Below are 23,576 nucleotides of genomic sequence, written 5' to 3' on the forward strand. Positions count from 1 at the left end.
AATTACAGGCTCTGAAGTACAATTTGCAAAAAAAAAAAAAAAAAAATAGTTTTGTTTTTCTGCTTAAGAGAAAGAAACTTCCTAAGGATAAAGCCACAGAGGATTCTGGAGATGCCGCAGGAACTTCTAGTCAAGTTCCAGAAAACCAGCCCACACTGCAGACTAGCAAAGGAACCAGACAGGGAAAAGCCTTTCCGAAGAACAAAGCAGGCACCAAAGGGAGGAGAACAGCAACCACAGGCCGCACAAAGCACAGAGAGCCCTCTTCCAGTGAGGGTGAGGCGGCTGGGCCCAGCAAGCAGCAGCCTCAGCAGCTCCGGCATAGTCGTGCCCAGCGTAGGACTCCTAGGGTGTCTTACAAAGTGGAGAGTGGGAGCGACCCAGCTGCCAGCAGCTCTGACTTTGAGCCTTCCAGTGAGGAAGCCCATTGTTCCTCTGATGAGAGCTCTGAACCTGCCCCTCCCAGGCAGAGGAGGCCCTCTGCTCCACAGTTGAAGAAGGCTGGCTCCAAGAATGACTCCAGGACCCATCCAGGGAGCCGTCGCCAGCACCCAGCATCTTCCAGCTCTCTGGGCAACAAGAGAAGCAAGAAAGTGTCCCAGGATGATGAAGAAGCAGGAGGGAAAGCAGCTGGTGTAGACCAGTGGCTGGAGGTGTTCTGTGAGAAGGAGGCAAAGTGGCTGTGTGTGGACTGTGTGCACGGGGTGGTGGGCCAGCCCCGGGCCTGTTACAGATACACCACCAAGCCCGTGACCTATGTCGTGGGCATTGACAGCAATGGCTGGGTCCGAGACGTTACTCAGCGATATGACCCAGCCTGGATGACAGCCACCCGCAAGTGCCGGGTTGATGCGGAGTGGTGGGACGAGACTTTGAGACCCTACCAGAGCCCATTTGTGGAAAGGGAAAAGAAGGAAGACTTAGAGGTAAGACCAGGCAAGACTCAGTGAGATTATAAGATTCTTTCCATTTTTGAATGCCATGTGTCCCCAGCACTGTGTGCCCCCTCCTGAACTATCACAGTGATGTTACAAAGCTGCATTACTGTTGCCTTAATGTTACTGGAAATACTGGCAGAGCTGAACTACTAAGTGACCAAGTATTTGAACCTTGCTCTATGTGGCTTTGAAGTCTGTGCTTTAAGTTGTCCAGTTTTGAATTTGGAACTTTAATTCATGCAAGTCAGCCAGGTAATTCCACATGTAATCCTATTGGGGCAGCTGAGGCAAGGAGGATCACAAGTTTGAAACCAGCCTTGACTACATAGCAAGACTGGTTTCAAAAGGAAAAAATAAAAAAAACTGAAGATGTGGCTCAGTGGTAAAGTGCCCCTGGATTTCATCATGAGTACTGAAAAAAAGAAATTTATAGAAATCATGTAACTCGTAGCACATGAAAGAAGGAATAACTGTCCTTATGTGGCTGCCCCTTTGCCTTTGTGCATGGACAGACACTTGTCTCCTGGTAAAGAGGGGTCTGGAATGAGTCCTGTTGGTCTGTTGAGGGGACCCATCAGGAAGCAGGACTTGAGCACATAAAAGCTGTGTCACCAGTCAAGAGCTGCCAGTTAGCCAGACAAGGACATGAGCTGCTTGCACAGGGCAGCTACATGTGGGTGGAGCTTGTGTTCCTGTGTGGGCACACAGAGCAGTGCCTGTGGCAATATACTTCACCACACATGAGCTTTGCTCTGGCATGGCCTGGTCCTCTTAGTAGTGACAGGTTAGACAGAAACTGCCTGGTTTCCAAACAATGCAGGTGTTGGCAGTGGCTCATTGCAAAAGCTAGGCCTTATTCCTATTGACCTTTCCAGGAGAGCTTGGGGAACAGGTGTGGGTAATGGAGGTGTGGATGCTGTCTTGATTACTTTTTTCATTGCTGGGACAAAATACCCAGTGCCCCAAATGAAGGAAGGAAAGGTTTATGTAGCTTACATTTTGTGGAGGTTTCAGTCTATAACCATTTGGCTCCAAGGCAGGGTAGCATGGTACCAGGACAACACTTCAAGGCAACAGGCAGCAAAAGCAGCCAGTGCAAAAGTAGGAAGAATAAGCCTCTTCTGCTCCCTTATATTTTGTATGCAAGCCACTCCTTGCCTCCCAGGGCAGATGTAACATTGACAAAATCTCGGTTCCCTCCTCTTGCACAGGATAAGGATATTTACAAAGGATCCTGGCTCCCTACTCAGTGTCTTAGTTAAACTTCTAAACTTCGCAGGTTGACACAATGTGTCAGCCATACAGATGCCCACCAAGATGCAGAACCCTTAGAGAAGAGCTCTCTGGGTTGTGCTGCACACATTTGCACATCCTGTGAGAGTGCATGGTGGAAACATTGACCTGCCAGGCAACTTCACTGAAAACACCTTCTCACTCCCTTGTGGCCTGCTTTCTTTAAAATCTCCACCAGAGCCATCTGCCAGGCTGATTAAGGAGTCTGAGGGTTGGAGATCAGCCAGATGACTTTCTTAATTCACATAGTTCTTCGTAGCTTTTGGTTATTCTCAGCTACCCCATGTCCAGTGCTCTATGTGCAACATTATTCCTCAGTGCTCAGAAACCTTGGCTTGCCACATGTGGCTAGAGCAAATGGGATTAAGGTCATCGCCTCAGAGTTCCCCACTCTTGATGCTCAGCCTGTCCAATCTTCTCAGTTTCAGGCAAAACACCTGGACCAACCTCTGCCTTCTGCCATTGGCACCTATAAGAACCACCCTCTTTACGCCCTGAAACGACACCTCCTGAAGTACGAGGCCATCTACCCCGAGACAGCAGCAGTGCTGGGGTACTGCCGTGGTGAAGCTGTCTACTCCAGGTGTGTGCAACGCTCCATATGGCCAGCTGGATTCAGCATCTTCCTGGGCCAGACCCAGGCTGGCAGGCTGCATGGGCTCACCTTGACTCCTCATGAGCAACACTCATGGGCAAGCTGTCATGTGTATATCATGAAGGCAAGAGCAGAGATGGTGCAGAGTGAAAGGTGGGACCGGTAGGGCTAGTCATGCGTGAAACCCTGGGCTTCCTGCCAGCACTGCAGATGACAAAGTAGGACAGGTAAAAAATATAAGACAGCAGAAAACACACCCATCAAATACAAGTTAACATACCAAAATGAAAAAGTGAAGAATTTGATTACAGAAGTTAGCTAACCACTCACCAGCCCAATTATTTAAATACAGAATGACCAAAACTTGTTCTTTTTTCATTAATTTTATAAGGTAATATAACTGGAAATATAAAAACAACTACTAGCGTTGAGATACAATTCTGTATCTCATACAGAATTGACACCTGCAAGGAACAGGATAGTCAGTATGTAATGTGCTGCCTAAGTGTGGCTCACGATACACTGTTACAGTTAGAATGAGTGCCCCTTGTATTGAGTTTTGGGAGTAATGGAAAGTTCTGAAAACAATGCCAATGGTTGTAAAGCATTGCCAGTGTATTTAATGCTCCTGAATTGAACACTTAAAAATGGTTACAGCATAGGAAAAAGTAATCACCAAAAAAGAAAAGAATAAGAGAAAAACGAGTTGGATGTTGTGGTGCACACCTGTAATCCCAGCTCTCTGGGAGACTGAGATAGGATTATAAGTTTAGCAAGCCTGGGGATTTAGCTCAGTGCTAACGCCCTGGATTCAGTCCCTAGGATTTGGGGGGATAAGAGAGGAGAGTAAAATATGTACAAAATTAAAACTAAAAAATTGTAATATAATTTTGAGATAAGTGTATATAAAAATAGATGGCTTTTCGAGAAATAGCTAGAAGAAGTTGGAAGGTACCACGTGAATGACAGAACACATTGGGGTAGACAGTGATTTGCTACTGTGGCAAAATGTAAGCTTTACCATTTTTTTGGTATCTTTTTTCTTTGATATCTTTTTTTTTTTTTTATACCAAGGATCAAACTCGCGATCTTGCGCTTGCCAAGCAGGCGGTTATGCCATTGAGTAAAATTCCCAGCCACTGGCTTCACCATTTTTACCATGTACAGCTTCGTGGCGCTGGAACATTCATGCGTGCAGCTGGGACTGCCATCTCCAGAAGATCTTCACCCTCCCAGAGGCAATCCTGACCGCGTCCCACCCCTCGAAGCTCCTGCTCCACCAGTTTACTCTGGTCTGAGCTTGACCGCCCTTGTGGCCTCCCACATGGAATTGCAGAGCTTTCAGCCATTCCTCCAGGTTCCACCCGTGCTGTAACATGTGTCAAAGTTTGTTTCCTCCCGAAGACCTCACTGTTTACCCTTAAGGGATGACCCTTGGCTCTTACACCTTTGGGTTGTGGACAGTGCCATGTGAATGTTGTTGGAATCTGCTTTTAGTTCTTTTGGGAAATACAGTGTCCAGGTCAGAGACGGTTCTGTTTCACATTTTGAAGAACTGCTGTGCCACTTCCATCGTAGCTCTGCTGTTTATATTCTTGCAGAAGTGCATGTGGTCTTCGCCCACAATGACGCTTGCTTGTTTGTGTAGCTGGATGTGCAGGGGCCAGATGTGGACACTGGTTCTGAGAGGGTTGTGTTCCTTATATTTTGTACCTTATATTTTATAAGGTAATATATAAGGCCCTGTGTGCCTCAGAAACATGGAGGCTACTCAACTGTCAGACCTGCCCTGCCCTCTGTCTCTTGTCTAAGGACTACAACTGTGGCTTCAGCAGTCCTTTGGGATTCAGGGATGTTCAGGGTAGGTCAGCATAAAGTAAAGTTTTCACACTCAGACTCAGGGATGATGCTGATAGAGAGACCTGAGTCTGCCATGGAACAGCATTGGGGTCTCCTGGCAGCAATGAGAGGTGGAAAGGACAGGGCTTATTATCCTTCATTGGTCAGTGAACATAAGAGGAGGCTTGAAGGGCACCCAGTGAGAGGCGGCACAGACCGAATTCCATCCTGTCGTCATGAAATGCTGCATTTCAGTTTGGCTGCCTGCTGACCTGGCCTGTGCCTGCACTCCAAAGTGTGCTTGACCTCTTGTTCGCTGAGTGCCTCCCCCAGAAGGCTGGGGTACAGACTGAGGAAGAGTGGGGCCTGGCACAGCGCTGCAGAGCAGAGCCCCACCACAGAATAGACTTGCAAGGGTGCGGCATGACTTAGCTTAGAAGAGAGAACCAGTGAATCTCTGCCTGTGATCACCATGACTGCGAGTCATTGCCTGCTCTGTGTGCATGCATCTTTATCCTGTGGAGGTTTGCTAGCCTGTCAGAGTGAGTGTCAAGGCATCTTCTTTTACCCCTGCCAGTTATCCCTGACGTGGTAGTTAGCAGTGGATCAGAACCTCAGTGGGCACTGCTTGGGGGCATTGGTTTTCCTCACTGCCACAGGCTGCAGAGGGAGCTCTTCTTGGGGGCTCCAGGGGGCTGAGGAGAGGGAGACCGGGAAAGGGACAGGTGGTCTGGGCCTCAGAGGTGCTCTACATGAGGTGGGAATTGTAGTGGACACAGCTCCTCTGGGTGTCTTAGAAGCAGGGTCTGTCCTAGGATGCAAGGCAAAGCTAGGGGGTGGGGGTCACCAAGGCTTGCTGATCCCTCTGCCACAAGTCACAGGAGGCTGGAGGTCCTGCTTGCTTATAGGTTGGGTGTGGGCTGAGTTCATCTTTTATCTCCCTGTGTTGCCTTCTTCAGGGATTGTGTGCATACCCTGCACTCCAGGGACACATGGCTGAAACAGGCAAGAGTGGTGCGGCTTGGCGAGGTGCCCTACAAGGTAACAGCATGGCATGGCAGCTAGGTGACAGAGCTGGGCAGGGAGGGTGGCACGGGCTGTAGGCACATGCTTGCAACAGAAAGCTAGCAGTGCCTTGCTTTGGCTTGAGCAAGATTTAAGCGTAAGCAGGCATTTAAATGATCTTATGGACCTCCCAAAATATGCAAGAAATGGAGACCAGAGTATGACCTGCAGCTTCTACTGGGAGCACAGTTGGCACCGCAGTGCTGGGTGGTTGTGCGAGGCTCACGTGTGTTGCACAGACATTCCCCATTCAGGTGCCTCCATGTTGCCGTTTACCACAAATGTGCACGTATGTGATTTCTGGGATCTCGGCACTGGAGGACTGGATCATGATGCAGAGACCAGAGCTCAGACGGAAAATGATTGTCTGGGCCTCTGGTAGAGCCCAGCAGGCATTACTCCTTCCAGGCGTGATGCAGTCTGTTAGGTGGGCAGCCCATGAGACATTACTGTGGTGCCAGGACACTTTCTCAGGACACTGGACTTGGTTAGGCCAGCAGGGCATGGCTGGTCCCAGAGATGTGTACTGTGGGGTTGTTTGACACTGGGGAGTTGAGGGGCAGAGGGCCTCAGTCTGAGGTAGTAGGGGGAGGGAGTGCCAAGTGTGTGGTGCCACCTGCTGCACCTGAGACCCTCTCTCCTCCACATCCCTGTCAGTCCTCCTGAGGCCCTCCCTCCCCCACAATCCCAGTCAGCTAGCTGAGACCCTCCTCCACATCCCTGTCGGCCAGCTGCTCTGCACTGTGCAGCGAGCCACTACCCAGCAGCAGCGATCGCTTCACCTAGACTAGTGTCGTTCTGCCCTATCCAGAAGGTTGCATGGGAAGTGTTGTAAAAAATGACTGAGGTATTCTAAATACATTTGCTCATATTAAATATCTTGACTTCATGTTGCCATCAGTGTTTCAGTGCATGTTGGTCACACTGCCCACTAGTCAGCCCCGTGTGACCACAGTTGTCATCACAGCTCTAGAATAACTCCAGGTCGCTTAGATCTATTCTTTGTTGTGACTCTGTTCCGGCTCCTGCCTTGTCCTCAGTGCCCTTTCCAGGGTGAGTCTTCTGGTTCTGTAGTTGTGCTGATCTTTCTGGCACCACCTGCACAGCCTGCCCCATGAAGCATCCTCCACATGAGACGCTAGCGAGGCTGGAGCGCTATCCTTTTCCACGTCAGTCTGTGTTCAGAGGCCCGAGGCTTCCTTCTGCCCCATGCTTCTCATACCTCCTGTCCGCCACTCATGGCTGGCATGGCATGGTGTGTCTGGGCCACTCAGTGGATGAGGGGCTTCCTCAGAACCAGGTTTCCTGCCTTGTAGCTCACAGATGTCTCAAACGGGTCCTACTGCAGTGGGGCTCTGATCTGGTCTCAGTGGACTAATATGAAAGGTTGTAAAGAGGGAAAGAATGCACTGGAGAAAGCTTGTACCAGGCCCAGGCGCCAGACTGCGGCCCCTGTGGCTGCTGGGGAGCAAGCCAAGGTCCCAGGCAGTATGGGGTTGGTGGGAGAAACTGGTGCCTGGGTGTGAATCCTGGCTTTTGTCATGTGCAGGTCTTGTTTCCTTGAGTGGGTGACAGCTGAATCCAGCTTCGTCCCTCAGCAATTGAGTTAGGCCTGTTTCATAGGCTGTGACTCCAGAGCAGTCTTCACCCTGTGCAGCTGACCTGACTTGATGGATTTATTAAGAACAGCACTCTTATCAATGCCTGTTGCTAGAGATCATAGTGAGCAGGTGCCACCCCTCTCACAGGCACGTCATCAGGGTTAAGTGAGGTGCTCCAGCTTGGTGACATGGGTGTCAGGACTCAGGGCCTCCTTGTGAATCATGTTTGTGTACTTGGACAGATGGTGAAAGGCTACTCCAACCGTGCCCGCAAGGCCCGGCTCGCCAACCCTCAGCTGCAGGACCAAAATGACCTGGGCCTGTTTGGGCACTGGCAGACAGAAGAGTACCAGCCCCCTGTGGCCGTGGATGGGAAGGTAGGGCATATTGGAGTGGTGGGGATTGGACCCACTCTGCCAAGCTGGTCACATCCCACTGTCCCTCCCAGGTGCCACGGAATGAGTTTGGGAACGTGTACCTCTTCCTGCCCAGCATGATGCCCGTTGGCTGTGTACAGCTGCACCTGCCCAATCTGCATCGTGTAGCCCGCAAGTTGGACATTGACTGCGCCCCAGCTGTCACGGGCTTCGACTTCCATGGTGGCTACTGCCATGCTGTGTGCGTGAGATCTGGGGCCAGGGGCTCCTGTGTCAAGGCCTGAGAGATCTGAAGGCAGGCTTCCAATAAGTACAGGCTACTATAGACCTTGACCAACCCTGGCTCCCATCCAGAGTCATAACAGCACTGAATCCAGTGCCCTAGGAATGCTGGATGCAGACTCTTCCTTGAGTGGCCACAGGTGGTGACCGTGTCCTTTCTGGTTTCTAAGCTATGTCCTGTGGGCAGTGCTGCAGACGAGGCTTCTGGCTCTCAAGCAGGCTGGAGAGGAGAGGTGGCAAGGGCCCCTACTCCTGCCAGATTGGCTGTCCCACTTGGCCCAGTATACCCACGCAGGCCCTAAGTGCTCTGAAGGGGACCCCTATCTCCAAGAAGAGGATGGGACAGGCAGGCAGCAGGCTCAGGAGAGGTCATTGTGTCTTGCCCCACAGAACCGATGGCTACGTTGTCTGCGAAGAGTTCAGAGATGTGCTTCTGACTGCCTGGGAGAATGAGCAGGCCCTCATTGAGAAGAAAGAGAAGGAGGTGAGCGGTGGGGAGGAGCCAGGAAAACGAGGCTCGTAAGTAATCAGGGGAAGGAGGAGGAGGATGGGTAGGGAGGACCTGAGGATGCACTTCCCTCCCTGGCTAGTCTTGGGCCAGGGAGAGGAGGTGGCAGAGGCCATGTGCTCTGCATTCTCCCAGCCCCTGAGCCTAGGCCCCCGCTCCAGGAATGGTAGCACCTGCTTTCCTTCCTCAGTCCAGGGCCTAGTGACCCTATCCAATAAAAATAGAGGGTTTTATATTGGTGGCTTTCAGGTGATTTTGTAAATCACACCAGTTTTTAAAAATGCAACTGGGTGTAACCAAGACCGTATGTTCCCATCTGAACCTGCATGGTTCTGTAGATATTCTCGAGCTCCATCTTGACACTTCCTGATGATACCAGTGCTTAACGTGTCCTCCTGCTTCCTTCCTGCTGCAGAAACGTGAGAAGCGGGCTCTGGGGAACTGGAAACTGCTGGCTCGGGGGCTGCTCATCAGGGAGAGGCTACGACTGCGCTATGGGGCCCAGGTCAGTGCAGCCTTCACGGGAACAGTGGCAAGACAGTTACTGCCCAGGTTCTGACATGAAGGCGTAGACAGCGTCACTCTTAGCTCTGGGATCACCCTGCCTGCAGCCACCCTCAGGCCTGTGTCCCCACTCAGGTCACCTCTCACAGAACCTGCATATAGCAGGCCAGGCTGCCCTCACAGATATGAATGTGACAGCCCTTAAGGGCTCCATCTGAAACAGACAGATCCCAAGGTAGTAATGTGAACCCAGAAGTACCCTGTGATATTGAGGCTCCACCTCAACCCACTATGTGCCCTTATAACAGAATGCTTCTGTCATGCTCTTCACTTTAAGCCCCTTGGTCTGGTTTTGTCTCATGGGCTCCTGGCTGTCACATGTTGTGACCCTACACAGCTTTCCCTGCCTTCAGGGGTGCCTCTGGTCGTTTAGCACTGTGTGTCCTGGCGGACCCACCCATAACCACTGTACCCACACCTGAGGGCACAGGTGAAGCAGTGGCTTCAGTGGCTGGGAACCAGCTACCTGTGACTGTGCTTTTCTCTCACCTGTCTCCTTCAGAGTGATACATCAGCTTCACACACAGGTACAGGAGATGGGCTGTCTGATGAGGAGGAGGGGACCAGCTCACAAGCAGAGGCGGCCAGGATCCTAGCTGCCTCCTGGCCTCAGAACCGAGAAGGTGAGGAAGAACAGAAGCTAAAGTGCCCCAGGAGGACCCGAAAGGCGAAGAAAGAGGCTGCTGGCCATCTGTTCCCATTTGAGAAGTTGTGACCTGTGTTCCTGCTTCCAGGTGGATCAGTTCAGGCCAGACTGAGTTCCTGCTGTATGTTTCCCCAGGGCTACTCACCAAAGCCCCAGGCTGGGGGTGCTGCTCTGGAATCCCTGTTCTTTCCATCTTTGGAGATGGGATCAATTTGTTTTCTTTAATAGAAAGCACTGGGAAACTTGTGGATGGAGGTAACCTATCCATCTCCACTGACCAGACCCTGTACCTTGGCCTCTCTTGGGCCTTAGGATCCTTTCTCTGCAGATCACTTAATCCCTAAGTCAGGTCCCTACTGCTGAGCTCTGCCTCTTTGTAGAAGATGAAAAGTGAGAAAGTACAGGCCCCCTTCGATCATGGCATTGGCGCTGGGGCTATTTCCTAAAGTCACAGCAGAAGACTAGGACAAAGAGTAACATAGGCAAGGAAAACTAATTGAGCATTAAAGTAATGTTATAAATATGTGGATCAGTGTTCAGGTAGATTTCACTTATTACCAGATACATTTACAAAGCTCTATGTGCTCTTTGTTCAGGATAAATAATTTTATAACATTTTGAGAAAAAATAAAGCATTTATCTAAAGACTTGCCTCTACATTTTTTTCAAATTTTACCTCAGCTAAGAATGCCAACAAGAGCATATTGGTAGGAAAGATGAAGTTATGTTTTCACACGGGCCAGGAACTCATACACCTGAAAGTTTTTTTCTTAGGCGAGATGTTAATGTTTGAGAAGAGTCCTTAACTACAGTGTTGAGTCACTTTTATCCAAGGGACACAAATAAAACCCTGCAAGTGACTCAGAGCCAGAGCACTGCTGGCTGTGTGGTGGAGAAACAGGCTGGGTTGCTGTGGAAACCACATCACACTCTGTGCTTGAGCCCATGCTCCTAGAGGTGAACACTTTTGAGATGAGGCTATTGCCTTAGCTGAAGAAATAACCTCTTTAGGCAGGATCGGCTTCTAGGAGGCACTGTGGAAATGAAATGAAGCATTTCTGTCTTGAGACTTCACAAGTAGGTTTGGGAAAGACACCTGCTTATAGCTAAAGCAAGTGATTTCACTGCCAGCCTCAGAGTGGGCTTTTGCAAAAGCAAAAGAAGAAATGAAATACCACAGGTCAGACATTTCATGGGCTTAATCTTTAGTCCTCACAACCTTGTGAGGTAAAGGCACTGTGCTCAGTGTACAGATGAAGGAACCGAGGCTCAGATCTCATATGGCAGACACCGTGAGCCAATCTGGCAGGGTGGGGCTTGTGCCAAATGGAAGCCAGGCCCTCCACCTCTCCCAGTGCATTCTAACGGTGCCTAGGACATGAGTCATGCACTGTAAATAGACACACAACCAGCAAGCTCCCCATTGCCCAGAGCGCTCAGGTATCCTTTACAAAGACTAAGACATCTGTCTTAATTATGCAGAGCAACTTAGAAGTGAGATACATGGAATGATACACTTAATAAAGTTGATAGCCCCACCGAAGCCAGCACACTGATAAACTCCTGTGTCAAGAGATACTAAGAAATTTATTTTGAAGTTTTACAAAAGTACAAAGATAATACAAATTTTGTACTGTTTTCCCAAAGCCTTCAAATTATTAATACTATTTGGCTGAACTTTTGAAATTGGCAGTTTAAAATCTATATAAGAAACAATTTTTTCAGATTTGGCCATCATGTAATTGTACTATCTTGTGTTTTCAAAAAGCATCTGGTGAGAGTTTGGTGATTCACTAAACAGTCATGGATAATAATTCAGTCCCAGGCCCAGAGAAGTCCCTCCAGGTGCTGGTTGTAATGTGAAGAATTCCTGTGCACAGCGCAGACAACCAAACAGGGAGAGTACTACGGATCACCAGGCTCAGAAGTTTTCCTTCCAGGAAAGCCACCAAGCACATGTTACCAAACCAACCACTCCCGGTAAGCACAAAACAACTTGCTATCAAAAACAGCATAAACATACATAAGACATCAAGGTTATAACCTGCTTTAAGGGGTGGAAGAGGAACTAGAAAGCTCAGGAACTGAACTGAGTATGGGTGGGTTTTATGTAGGACGAGTCAACCCATGGACACTAAGCACACAAAAGAACCATGCAGAAGCAGCTGCTCGAGGACCGGCATTCCCAGGATGAAAGGCACGAAGGCATGAGGCTTCTTGCACCAGCCTCATCTTGTTCACAATGTGGCTAACTGGGTCAGCATGGAGGAACACACTTGGTACGGGGCTTCCAGCCCCATCCCAGGTGGCTGACTGCAAGCTCAAACCGTCATCAGGTGAGCAGAGAAAGCAAATCCCTTGGCTGACACTTGTTCCAAAAGCTCAAAGCTTTGTACCATGCTTTCACATCAGCTGAGTCACACCCAGTTCGGCAGCTTTCTGTGATATGAATTAATCTCAAAGGACAGACTCAAGGCTGACATCTACAATAGTCAGGGGTCTATCACTCAGGAGATTTGGTTTTTTTAGGTCTCCAATGAAAACCTGGGGTAGAAGCAAAATACCAAAGAAAAACATAAATAAGGCTTTGGAGGTCTCACTAGCTGAAAAGGCCTTGCCCGGAGAGACCACAGGGATACACAGCCAGCAGATGTGCCATTCTGCTAATTGTGACATCCAGAGTGACTGTTAAGGCCCAGGGATTTAGCTCAGTGGCATAAACACCTGCCTGGCAAGCACAAGGTCATGAGTTTGATCCCTAGTACAAAAAAAAAAAAGAGTGACTGTTAAGTGCTAAATAGGATTCTGTCCACAGACCTGCTCTGGGTGCACCTGCCACCCCAGGCCAGTGCGTGGTAGGTCTGGTGTTGGCAAAGGCTATTCTCTGGGGTCATGGATGTAACAGGCCGAGCAGTCTTCACACTTGAGAAGTACAGAGTGACCGCTGACCCACCCCCAGCAGACCTCTGGAACATCACTGCCCCATCCACATAATCCCAGGACAATGGGGGCAACCAGGAAGACTGCTTATTGGGTTACCGCCCTCGAACTGCCATGTCCAAAGCTGCCTACAGCAAGAAAGAAGGTGGGGTAAACCTCTGAACACCAAGCCTGACAAGCATGTTCAAGAGCAGTGGGTGCAGTCCAAGAATCCAAGACTGCCCCTGAGGTTCGTAGATGGAGCTGGGCCACGGCATGGGGTGGCCTGGATCCCAAGGCTGCCGTAGGGGTCAGGCAGATGCTAGGGCTTCCTTCACTCCAGCTTTTTGGCAGGCACCCGTGTCCGGACAATGAGGATGGGCACCAAGGCCAGGCAGCCAATGAGGAATGCCCACCAAGGCCGGTAGAAGAGCCAGCCAGCAGCCACAGTCAGTAGTGTCAGCGAGGTGGCCATGCAGAAGGCAAAAGCTTTCAGGCCGATGTTGACCAGGTCTCGGAAGACGGGAAACCAGTCCACTGCAGAGAGAGGAAGGGTTAAGGTTCCCAAGCCCCTGGCTTCACACCTAAGAGAGGCCCCTGCTTCCTGGCTGTCCAGTCAGGGGAGGAGAGGGGCACTGCCATGGGAAGTGGGCAGCTCTGAGCAGGCTCCGGAGCCTAGAGGGAAAGAGGGGTCCTGACCCTGCCTGGTGTGGCTGAGCGCCCCAAGCTGACTCCTCTGCCCACTCCAGGGAGACCTAAACACCTCCTGCATGTGTACGGCAACAGACAGGTGAGCCTCATCTGTCCTGCTCACTGCTTGGCACCAGCTTCAGCAGTGTGTGATGCTCATTAAGGATGGAACAGGGTGTGTACACCTCCTGCTGCAATTTCCTCTGGCCCTGCAGGCCAGGCCCATACAGGGAAGAACTAGGGCATACACGGCCAGAGCATATGACATCAACTAGGACCGAAGCTCCAGAGGAACCCGCATCTCCACCCCCATGGCCAAGACCTCCCTGCAGTCTGTCTGGACATACTGCAGTAGTGCAAAGGAAGACTAGAACTTCAGCAAGACTGAAGCCTGAGGAGGGCCTGGCATCCAAAGCTCAACAAGACAGATCTCCCACCAAGTCTAGCTCACTCCACATGCTGTGCCTCCTCCCCATGGCTGCTCAACTGCAGAAGGAAGGAAGGTTCAAGTGGACAGATGGATGGAAGGGCCCCTTCGCTGCCACGCTGGCTTTCCCCACTTATGAGAGAGTCAGACGCCCAGTTTCTGCATCAGGGAGTAGCCCTCTGGCCAGGACAGCTCACAGGACAGGTAGCAGTCCCAGACACAGCATGAGGGGCTCCCCCGAGCTCCACCTCCACACCTACCCAGGGTGTAGAGGATCCGCGTCATGAGATTGAGGCCCATGAACATGGCCATCCAGCCGGCCGCCCGCAGGCCCCAGGTCTTCATGGAGTTGCTCCTGTGTTCTCTGTGAAACACCTCCTACAGGGTAGGGAAACAAACAACAGTTACCTGTGGGCAGGGCAGGGGCACTGCCGACTGAAGCCATGGCCACTTTTTTTTTTTTTTTGTCTTTTTCATTTTTTATGGGTACCGGGGATCGAACTCACGACCGCCTGCTTGCAAGGCAGGTGCTTATGCCGCTGAGCTAAACCCCCAGCCCCTGCCATGGCCACTTCTGAACAGGCCGGACAAGGGCAACCCGTGCCCCGTCCAAGTCCCTCTGTGGGCCAGCTGCTGCACAGCGCAGCACGGGAACTCTCTGGGGAAAGTGCCAGCCTCAGCACCGCCTGGGCTCATGGCCCGCAGAAGGAACCCTCCTCACCAGCACCATACCATCTCCATGCACACAGAGGGGTCTTTGTAGGCTGGTGCTCTCTTCACGCTTCCTGGCCATTCCTTCTCCATCTCCACTGCTGGCCCACACTCTCCTGGCCCTTCAGCACTCAACTGCTGTGACTGCTCCTGTCTATATATCACCTGCACCCCAGCACCTCCACTGCCTCTGAAACCACCCCATTCAGTGTTGTGCACATCCTGCTCACAGCAGAGCTCTGCCTGCCCTGCTTCTCTGTCTTCTCCAGTTCAGCAAATACGTAGTCCCTCAGGGACAATCCATGCCATCACTGACCCTCAGAGACCACAACATGGGCTTCTGGCTGGTCACAGCATACCCTCTCTGACTTGCTCCTGACCCTGGCCCCTTGGGCTGTGTGTATTAAGAAGGCCAAAGTGATGCCACTGCTGGGCCTCTGCACTACTGCACAACCCAACGAGCTGCAGCTCATTCCTCCATCTCAGCTGGAACAGTTTCCTCAGAGCTTCTCTGACACCCTAGCCCAGTGATGCCAAGCTTTCAGAGCTTTCAGTGATACAGCCCAGAGGCACGCACGCCAGGGGTTTGCCACCACTGCCCTAGTCTAACTAGTACCCCTCCTGCCAAGATCTGCACCCACTACAGTAAAAATGTACAGCACTGCTTAATAGTTATCTTTCACTGCCCTACGCATTTTATATGCCCTTTAAACATTTAATCCTCAGAGTAACTCAGTGGGGTGGCAGCACATTCCCATTTGAGCAGGAGGCAACCAAAGCTGAGAGAACAAGGAATGTGCAGTCTCACCCACTGCAAGCACAGCTCCTCCTGCTCTGTCCGGTGCTAGAGTCAGGGCACCCAGGTCTCCTGTGTGTGTGGGAATGAGGTGGCCCAGGGGTAAGGACACCTGCCTGGCCCACAGCAGCCATCTTCCCTCAGCCATAGGCTCCTCACCCCTCTTGGGACCTAGCGAGACCTGGGGCTCCAACCAGGAGGCAGGAAGCCAGGGACTCAGGAGCAACAGACCAGGCCTAACCAGGCCTCCTCCCACTCAGGAAGTCCCTGAGTAGCTGAGCTTGGTGACCAGGCACAGCACATCCTGGTCGGGTACAAGGAGCAGCAGTGTTGCAGGCTGAGAAACCACGAGGAATGATGACAGGTGGCAGTCACATGAGGGAAAGGTCACAGCGGACCCCTGCCACCTTCTGGATAGGAACCCTGCAGAGCTTGAAGGCCTGCAGCGATACCATGTCCACCACAGCAAGGACAGAGCATGACATCCTGCCGAGCACTGCATTCCCCTCCTTAGTGTTGGTGTCATGTGGTAGGAAAGGGACTCGTGGTGGCTTAGGCACCCAAGCTGGATGTTCCAACACAAGCCCCACTGCTTCCCTCCAGATGCCTTGGAGGACAACACACTTGGTGGGCACGCCTGGTAAGCTCCAACTTCTCCAGGGACCCACATGTGGGACCCTCCTTGGACGGGCCCTAGAACCCTCAGTCTGACCCCAGGGAAGCCCATGGTATCAGAAGCTCTGGCCTTGTGACCCCACAGCATTGCCCACGGTGTTCTCCCCAGTGACTGCATGCCTTGCACGGGGAGCTCCCTAAGGGCTGTCCTGCACTCCCTCCCTCCCCTTCCTTCTCCCACTTTGTGGTTCTCTCCTGGCCAGGGCTCAGGAGGAAGGCAGGCAGCGTAACTCACCTCTGCAGAGAAGTCACCATGGTGCAAGAGAAGCAAAGTCTCCCCTGACCGGGTAGAGTAAGGAACCAGCTGGTCACCCCGCTGCCGGGCGATCACTGTGACCTGGCCAGGGAAGGCGTGTCAGAGCTGAGGGGTGTTCGGGGGTAACACTTCTACCCATGGTCCTTGTGACCCAATGAACCAGTGAAGAGCCCTCAGACTGATCTCCTTCCCCGGGGTCCCCAGTCCTAGAGCATCCACAACTCCAGGGTGACACAGGGCAGAAGCTAGGCCAGGACAGGACACAGCAGATGGGGTGGCCAAGGCCCCAGATAGGGGAGGAACGAAAGCCAAGTGCTCTTAGCTCAGAAACCAGAGCTGGGAGGGAGCCACATGTCATTGGGAGGACTCACTGGGAGGACTCACTAGGAGGACCCTCAAGAACTGCACTGAGCCTGGGATCTGTGGCTGACTGCAGAAGCCTGGGGGTGCAGGACAACTGCGTGTGGGAGCTGCACCTCCACAGGGAGCCTGCAGTGGTCAGCCCTCTCCCCAAGTCTCAGTCCTGACACCAGGAGCCCCACTGCCAGTGCTGCCCAGAGAAGCCACGTTACCACATGGGCCGGGCCCAGGTCCGGGTCGTCGCTGCTCAGTCCTGCATAGGAAAAATGGACACGCAGATCTCCCACCTGGGTGCAGAGGGATGGTAGCATGAGGTGGGTATACTGGCCTGGCCACAGTCCCACATTCACACTCCCCTGCCTCCACCTTGCCTGCTGCCGCCCAGAAACCCCCGTAGCCTCCCAGTCACCCAGCTGTGTGTATGTAGGAAGGTGTAGCTGGCGTGGTGCCTGCTCCCGTACCTCCGGGTACTTGGGGTTTTCGCTGTGGTAGAAAAAGTCCCCCCGGCGGATGATGTCCACGTGGGGGTCCTCCAGTTTGGACAGGCTGAGTGGCTTGAAGTTGTCGATTTTGTCTATAAGGCCTGAGAGAGGAGGAGTGTTCAAAACAACAGTGCACCATAGGGGCAGACCCCCAGCCATACACATTCCCACCCATCCAAGAGGCTTGGCCATGGGAATCTCCGCCTTCCAGGGCATTCCTCTGCCCCATGCCCACCTGTCTGGGTATGACCTTGGTCCCCCTGTCCTTCCCCTAAGATCATGGCCATAAATGGACTGGGGAATCCCATTAGGCAGGACGTGGTGGCAAGCACCTTCGAGCATCAGAGGCCAAAGGATGGCCAGGCCAGCCCAGGGCACCACCTCCTCCCTCCCTTTGGCCATCTGGGATCCCAGGTTCCTTGTGGTTGAAAGAGCCAGCCTGTCCCTGAGGGCTTCTCTACACAGGGCCAGGGACAGGTGGGCTCCCTGGAGGAGCTCAGGGATGAATCCCTGTCATCCTCTAGGGCCAAGTATCAGGCCAGCTTACCTGCTGAGAGGAAAAACCTGCCAATCTGGACAAAGGGGGCAGTGGCCGTGAAGGACTCCACCGCCATGGCACTGTGGGTGTGATACAGGGTACGTCAGGGTCTCCACCCGACTGCTGTCCACCCTCCCTGGCTGAGCACCTCAGTCTATCCATGTCCCAGTGCTTCAGACCCTCCTGCCCACACCTGACAGCCTGTCCCATACCACCAGCCCCAGATGAATCTCTCCTGGACTTGATGCCCTTCATGGTCCCTTCTGGTTCTAGGTTCAATTGACCCTGACACCCTCCCAGTACAACTCTATCGCCGTCACCATACATGGGCAGGCTCCACTGGCCCTCTGCCAACATCCTAAGAAGGCCCAGGCCAGATGTCTCCTGCCTCTAGGAAGCTCTCCTTGTTCATCCTCCCACCAGGCTAACTGACAACAAAATGCTTCCCCTGCACGGTTCATGTGAAACCCCTGAGTCCTCTGCCAATGACTTAAGTTAGTGGCTTGATTGAGGGGACCTTGTCTGGGGTTGGCAAGGGTCAGGTCTTGCTCTCTGTTCCCAGGGTCTGGCACAAGGCTTGGTCTCAAAGCTATGCCATACATCACCCCCAGGAAGAAAAGCTAACTCAGTCCCATACAGTCAGATGTGGACATGGGGGCTGGGGCCCGGCCAGCAGCTGGCAAGGCCCACACGTACCTGGGGTTTTTGTGGCCAATCTCCCGGTCAAAATTCCTACTGCTGACGATGTCTGATCGCCACTCGGTATCTGGAAGGAGAGGACAACTCAGCTGGGGCATGTGTGGCTGGGTAGGCAGCCTAGAGGGCAAGGCAGCGCCTGGGGAATCTCACCACAACCACCCCATAGCCTCCCATGTGGGGCTGGTGCCCACAGGGTACACTCACTGTAGGAGTATCGTGTCTCCTTCTTCACCTGCCCGTCCTCAGTGTACTCCCTGCAATGGGGCACAGGCAGCCACTGTGTCAGCCTCACTTGCAGAGGTAGCTCCACACAGAAGCCACCCCAGAGCAGAGGTGCCCCAAGTCCCCATACAACACAGCAGCTGGTGCCAGATGCTCCCACCCCAACAGAGCCGCCCTGCCCTTTCTCAATCCATGGTGACATCCATGCAGTCTAAGCTGCTGGGCTTGGGTCGCCCTGTAACCTGAATGCCTAGAAAACCTGGGGGAGTCCAAAGCTGCCTTTTCCTGGCTCTCCGCCACATCCATTCAGTTCCAGACTCCAGGTGTCCTATCTGGGTGACCAGGAATAGGACATATGGCAGCTACCCTGCCTGCTCCAGGAGCAATAGCAGCGGAAGGCACTCTGGTCTGGGTAAGGTTGTCTGAGGTCTTAACCCAGCCATGCCTCAAGCTTGAGCAGCTGTAGAGGAGGGAATGGACCAATTCTCCTTTCTCTGAGCAACTTTGTTACTCTGTATTGGACTTTCACCACCTCCCAATTAAAGGTCGCTGGTTGTGAACTTTCAAAGAATAGGTTGTCTTCTGACAGGAAGATGCTGTGCTCTGAATTCCAGAGTGACAAGATGACCCCAACACTGCTCTTCCAGTCCCATGCTGACTTCCACTTCCGATGCCTGCCTTACCTGGACTCTTCCGTCTCCACCCACTGGTACATCTCCACATGCCTCCGCAGCTTCACAGCCGGAAGATGCACCCCATAGTTTGGGTCAGACAAGAGCTTTGAAAAGAATCCAACCAAACACAAAAGTCAAGACAAGGCTGCCATGGGCCCAAAACCCCTGGCTCAGGAAAACCAGAGTGGACCAGATATAAAAAGAAGAGGATAAGAATGGAGACTTCCAGAAAGATGGCCAAGCGAGGCTTCCCGCCCTGTACTCCTAACACCTAACACGGTGACTTCAGAGAAGGACCAGGCTGCTGGGCCTAGGAGCAGGCCAACACAATGTGACAGTGTCCAAGTCCCCCCACAGGCCAAATAGCTGCTCCCAATCCAAACCCCAGTGGCTGCCAGCACTGCCGTGCCTACCTTGGATGTCCGAAGCGCCCCGATGATGTGCACCAGCCTGCCCTCATTCTCAGGAGCCACACTGTGGATGCTGTCTGGGGTCACCACCAACGACAACCCCTCGGCCAGTGAGGTTGCCGTTTTCAGCGCACGGCCCTGAGTGGGAGCAGGTTTACAACTCAGGCCTTGGGGAGCAGTGAAACCTGTTACCTCCCTTTACTCCTGGGAAACTTCGGTCCAGCAAGTGTGGACTCAGAGCGAGAACCCAGGATTCCTGCTTGCCCAGCCCCCACCAGCCTCAGCACTGCACCCTGTTTGACTCAGATGGGACTGCTGCCCACCCTGACCCCTTCTCTCCCTTGGGCCACTTTCCCCACATTCTCAACCCCAAACCTTGCCAACCTTGATCACAGAGTTTGACTCAAGGGACTGAGACTCTTAACTAGTACACTGGAGCTCTCTGCAACGCTGACAACTTGGTTTAGGAAGATGCTCCTCATTCTCTAGGCTCTCTAGGTTACCCAGACATAAACACAGATCCAACCATGCCTGAAGCAGGCTTTCAGGTATGCACACTAACCCATTCCTGCTCTTACTTATGTCAGTCATGAGATGGATCACAACATTACAAAATTGTAATTAAATTCAGTGTTCTTTCCACTCTGTAAAATCTAGGCCCTTTACTAGCAAAATCCAGACAGGATTCCCTGATGTTATGGGGACCTTCACTCTGTATAAGGGACCTGACAGCTTACCTCATTGGTGAAAATCAAATAGAAAGACAGCAAAAAGGTCATGAGTCCCACAAACATGCCCCCCGAGGTCTCACTCAGCCGCTCCAAGAAGCCTGGCTGGGGGTCCGACGTAATTTTGACATGTTCTCTCCTGGTACCTGTGGTGGAATACTGAGAGAAAAACATTTTAAAATAGAATGAAAATTAGCTTTTAAAAAGAGAGGCAGGAAAATCATTTTTGAGTTTGAGGTCAGGCTAGGCTACATAGTGAGTTCAAGGCCAGCCTGAACTCCATGGCAAGACCCTGTCTCAAAAAAATCAAAAGTAAATAAATAAAAGTAGGCTGAGTTTTGCTGTTTTATTTATACTACCTTAGTATGTTTTATACGTACAGTGAAAATGCATGGATTTGAAGTGCACAATCTGATGGGTTTGGACGATGAGCTGAGTGTCCCGGGGGTACCTAGAACACAAGCCCTGCAGATACTGAGGGACAACTCCGCCTAGGAACTGCTGGGTTGCTGGAAGATATATGCTCAACATTTTCAGAAGCTGCCAAACTACTGTACAGATAGGTCACCAGGGGTCATGCTAGGTGTTCACTAAGGGAGGCTCAGACTGGGGTCCCTCCAAGAGGGGTCTCAGATAGACTCCCTGGGGCTCAGATCCCCAGCAGGCCAGCCAGGGTGCAGGGAGAGGCCTTAGGGAGCAGGGAGTAGTCTCTGGGAGACTGGGCCAGGGAGATGAGGGCACAAATTAGGTTTAGACAATGTCCTGAGGGCCTCCACCACTAATCAGGGGAGCAGCTATGTGCCCAATCAGCAATGTCACTGCTGACGGAGAGCCATCACCTAGGCAGGCTCTACCACAGAGCAGCCAGAGCCTGGGCACAGACCCACACCTGCTAAGCCCTCTGCATCCTTACAGGCCAACCAGGTAGTCAGCGCAGGGGACCAATCTCAGGTAACTGAGTCAGGGGCACTGTGGACACTGTGAGGGTCTGCCAGGCTGTGGTCACAGGGATGCTCAGTGGCCCACAGAGGGTGTGGGACAGCCAGGCCCTTCCTGGCACTAACGGAAATACACAGAGGGGAGACTCCAGTTAGTCTTTGGGCACAGTGGCAGCCACATCTTTCTAAATGTTCCTGAACCCTGGCACCCCAGGGTTCACAAAAATAGGTGTCCACTGCACACAGCAATGCATTGACTTTCCATACCAGCTGGGATCACTGTGGAGGCATCCAACTATCCTAATTACAATGGCAAACATGCCCAGACATGACACAAGCAAGCCCAGGTCATAGCACATCAGACACACAGCCTCTGGGCAGAATTGCGCTCTGGTCCCAGCAGAGCCAAGGCCACCGGTCTACTCTCTGTTCCACACATCTTCATCTCCTGAGCCGTGGGCAGCAGGCAGTGACAGGGACAGGAGACTTGCCCTCCTGTCCCTTCAGCCAATACTCAGGACAGATGCTCACACACCTGGGAGAATGCCCCAGAGACGGTCCGTGTGGGCTGTAACATGGCACATCCCCCTCACGTTCAGAACCAAATCCTCAGTAAACTCAGAGGGTTCTGGAGAATCATGGAGAATGCTCGTAACAGAGCCATCTCTCAGTAACACGCACCCTTGCACACCTAGCACTTGGGGCCCACAAGGAATGAGCAATGAGGAGTGAAACAGGGAGCAACATCGAGGCCCCAGAAATGGACAGACCTGGCCAGAAAAGTGGCTGTGCCAGTCACTTGCTGTGTGACTCCTAGGTAAGTTGCTCCAGCTCACTAGTGCTGTTTGCTTCCAGGAGGTGGAATATAACAACTTCACCAGAGAACAGGTGCTTTATACTGACTTCTGCTGTCTCCCTGCTTTAACCCACTATCTCTAGGTCTTTCTTCCTCACCCAGTCTGGTGGCTTCATAGATGTGTACCCAGCTACAGAGCCAGTAAACAAAGGTCTGGCAGCAGAGGATAAATATCCAGGCTGTGCTTCTCCGAGAGGAATCTCGGAGCACACCCAAGGACCACTGGTGCTGGACAGGGAAGATCCCTCTTTGACACCATTCAGTAAGTACTTGCCCTCACTAGCACCCTCCCCGCCCTGCTGAGATGGCTGAGACACTGTGAAATACAGGGGTCAAGGATGCAGGCACACAGACTACGGACTGACTTCTTGGGGACCACCTCCAAGTCCTTCTAGAGGCAGCGTTCAATGGCAGAACTCACTGGGGCAGTAGGTGACACAGACCCTGGCTCTCCAGAGGTGCAAGGGTAGAGGAAGTGAGAGGACACAGAGGCCTGGAAAGAGACTGTAAGGGTCAGGAGAGAGCAGCAGGGCACTGCACCAAACAAGAGGAGGGCGTGGCTGGGACTGGTAGCTCCCAAACTGGCTCCTACTAGCACTTGTGAGTCACCAGCTTCTTCCACACCCAGGGCCCTGCGAAGGCGTGCTGCTGATCTTCTCCATGAATATTGGACTTCAATAGAGTTTCTTTTTGGTTTCTTTTTTTTTTTTTTTTTTTTTTTTTTTTTTTTTTTTTTTAAGACACGGTCGGTCTTGCTCTGTAGCCCTGACAGGGCTGGAACTCCCAAAGACCCTCCTGGCTCAGCCTCCAGAGTACTGAGACTGCAAGCATCCGCCACCACGCCCCGCTCTCAAATAAAGTCTCTGAGGAAGGCCGGGGCAGAAGCGGTCTGCAGTACTGATGATCCCTCGGCAGGGATCTTTCCAGATCTGCGCAGGGGGGCGGCAGTAGGATGTGGCCTCGACAACACACATACCCTGGGCGGAGGCTCCCTGCCTCCAGCGCGCACACATCCCGGGAGTGAGGCTACACAGCTCCAGGTGGGGTCGCCTCCCCACCTCTACGACCAGGCTCCGGCCCGTGGGTCCCGTCCGGCTACAAGGACCTGTTCATCCGCCACCCCGCTGGGACCGACTCTGGCCCCGGGATCCGGACGAAAGGCGGATCCCCGGGGCCCCTGAGGTCGGGACGAGCATACTCCAGGACACTCACGTTCGCGGCCATGATGGGGCCGACTCCCGCCTTTGACTCCGCTCCGCTGGAAGTGGACTGGCCGCGCAGCTTGCAACTTGCTGGCCTCTAACCTGCACGCAGCTGTGAAGTCCCGCTCAGACACCAGGACGGCTCGCGACTAGCTACAGGGGTACCGCCCTTCGGGTATCCAGACCTTTATGCGCATGCGCGCTGCACAGCCTTCTGGGAAATGTAGTTGGAGCTCATGCGCTTTCCGGAACAAATTGGCAGCTGCAGCAGTCCCTCGCTGGTGC

The 23,576-nt window shown here is 52.6% G+C and overlaps 2 protein-coding genes across 4 annotated transcripts in view; one reads left to right on the forward strand and one right to left on the reverse strand.

The window, feature by feature from the left end:
- The window catches only part of Xpc (XPC complex subunit, DNA damage recognition and repair factor), a 32,740-nt gene extending 22,387 nt beyond the window's left edge, over positions 1-10,353 (forward strand). For 2 of the 3 annotated variants that reach the window (XM_063237789.1, XM_063237788.1), the window contains 8 exons: positions 9-926; positions 2,654-2,814; positions 5,625-5,706; positions 7,574-7,708; positions 7,780-7,949; positions 8,381-8,474; positions 8,914-9,003; positions 9,565-10,353. In XM_063237789.1, coding sequence (XP_063093859.1) covers positions 9-926; positions 2,654-2,814; positions 5,625-5,706; positions 7,574-7,708; positions 7,780-7,949; positions 8,381-8,474; positions 8,914-9,003; positions 9,565-9,777 — 1,863 coding nt within the window. In that variant the 3' untranslated portion in view covers positions 9,778-10,353. The remainder of the gene's footprint in view (positions 1-8; positions 927-2,653; positions 2,815-5,624; positions 5,707-7,573; positions 7,709-7,779; positions 7,950-8,380; positions 8,475-8,913; positions 9,004-9,564) is intronic. The other variant, XM_003463184.5, reaches the window with a different exon arrangement.
- Positions 10,354-11,276: 923 nt separating this feature from the next.
- Positions 11,277-23,495, reverse strand: Tmem43 (transmembrane protein 43). Its single transcript, XM_003463199.5, has 12 exons — positions 23,302-23,495; positions 20,305-20,454; positions 19,571-19,705; positions 19,167-19,261; positions 18,466-18,515; positions 18,259-18,328; positions 17,572-17,642; positions 17,004-17,125; positions 16,755-16,829; positions 16,162-16,263; positions 14,005-14,122; positions 11,277-13,164 (listed from the first exon to the last, which is right to left on the reverse strand). The coding sequence occupies exons 1-12, from the start codon at positions 23,311-23,313 to the stop codon at positions 12,962-12,964; spliced, it is 1,203 nt and encodes a 400-aa protein (XP_003463247.1). The 5' UTR covers positions 23,314-23,495; the 3' UTR covers positions 11,277-12,961.
- Positions 23,496-23,576: the final 81 nt, after the last annotated feature.

Source organism: Cavia porcellus, unplaced genomic scaffold, assembly GCF_034190915.1.
Source record: "Cavia porcellus strain 051 isolate PalLab524CR breed Dunkin Hartley unplaced genomic scaffold, mCavPor4.1 scaffold_27, whole genome shotgun sequence".
In the NCBI taxonomy this organism is placed as follows: Eukaryota; Metazoa; Chordata; class Mammalia; order Rodentia; family Caviidae; genus Cavia; species Cavia porcellus.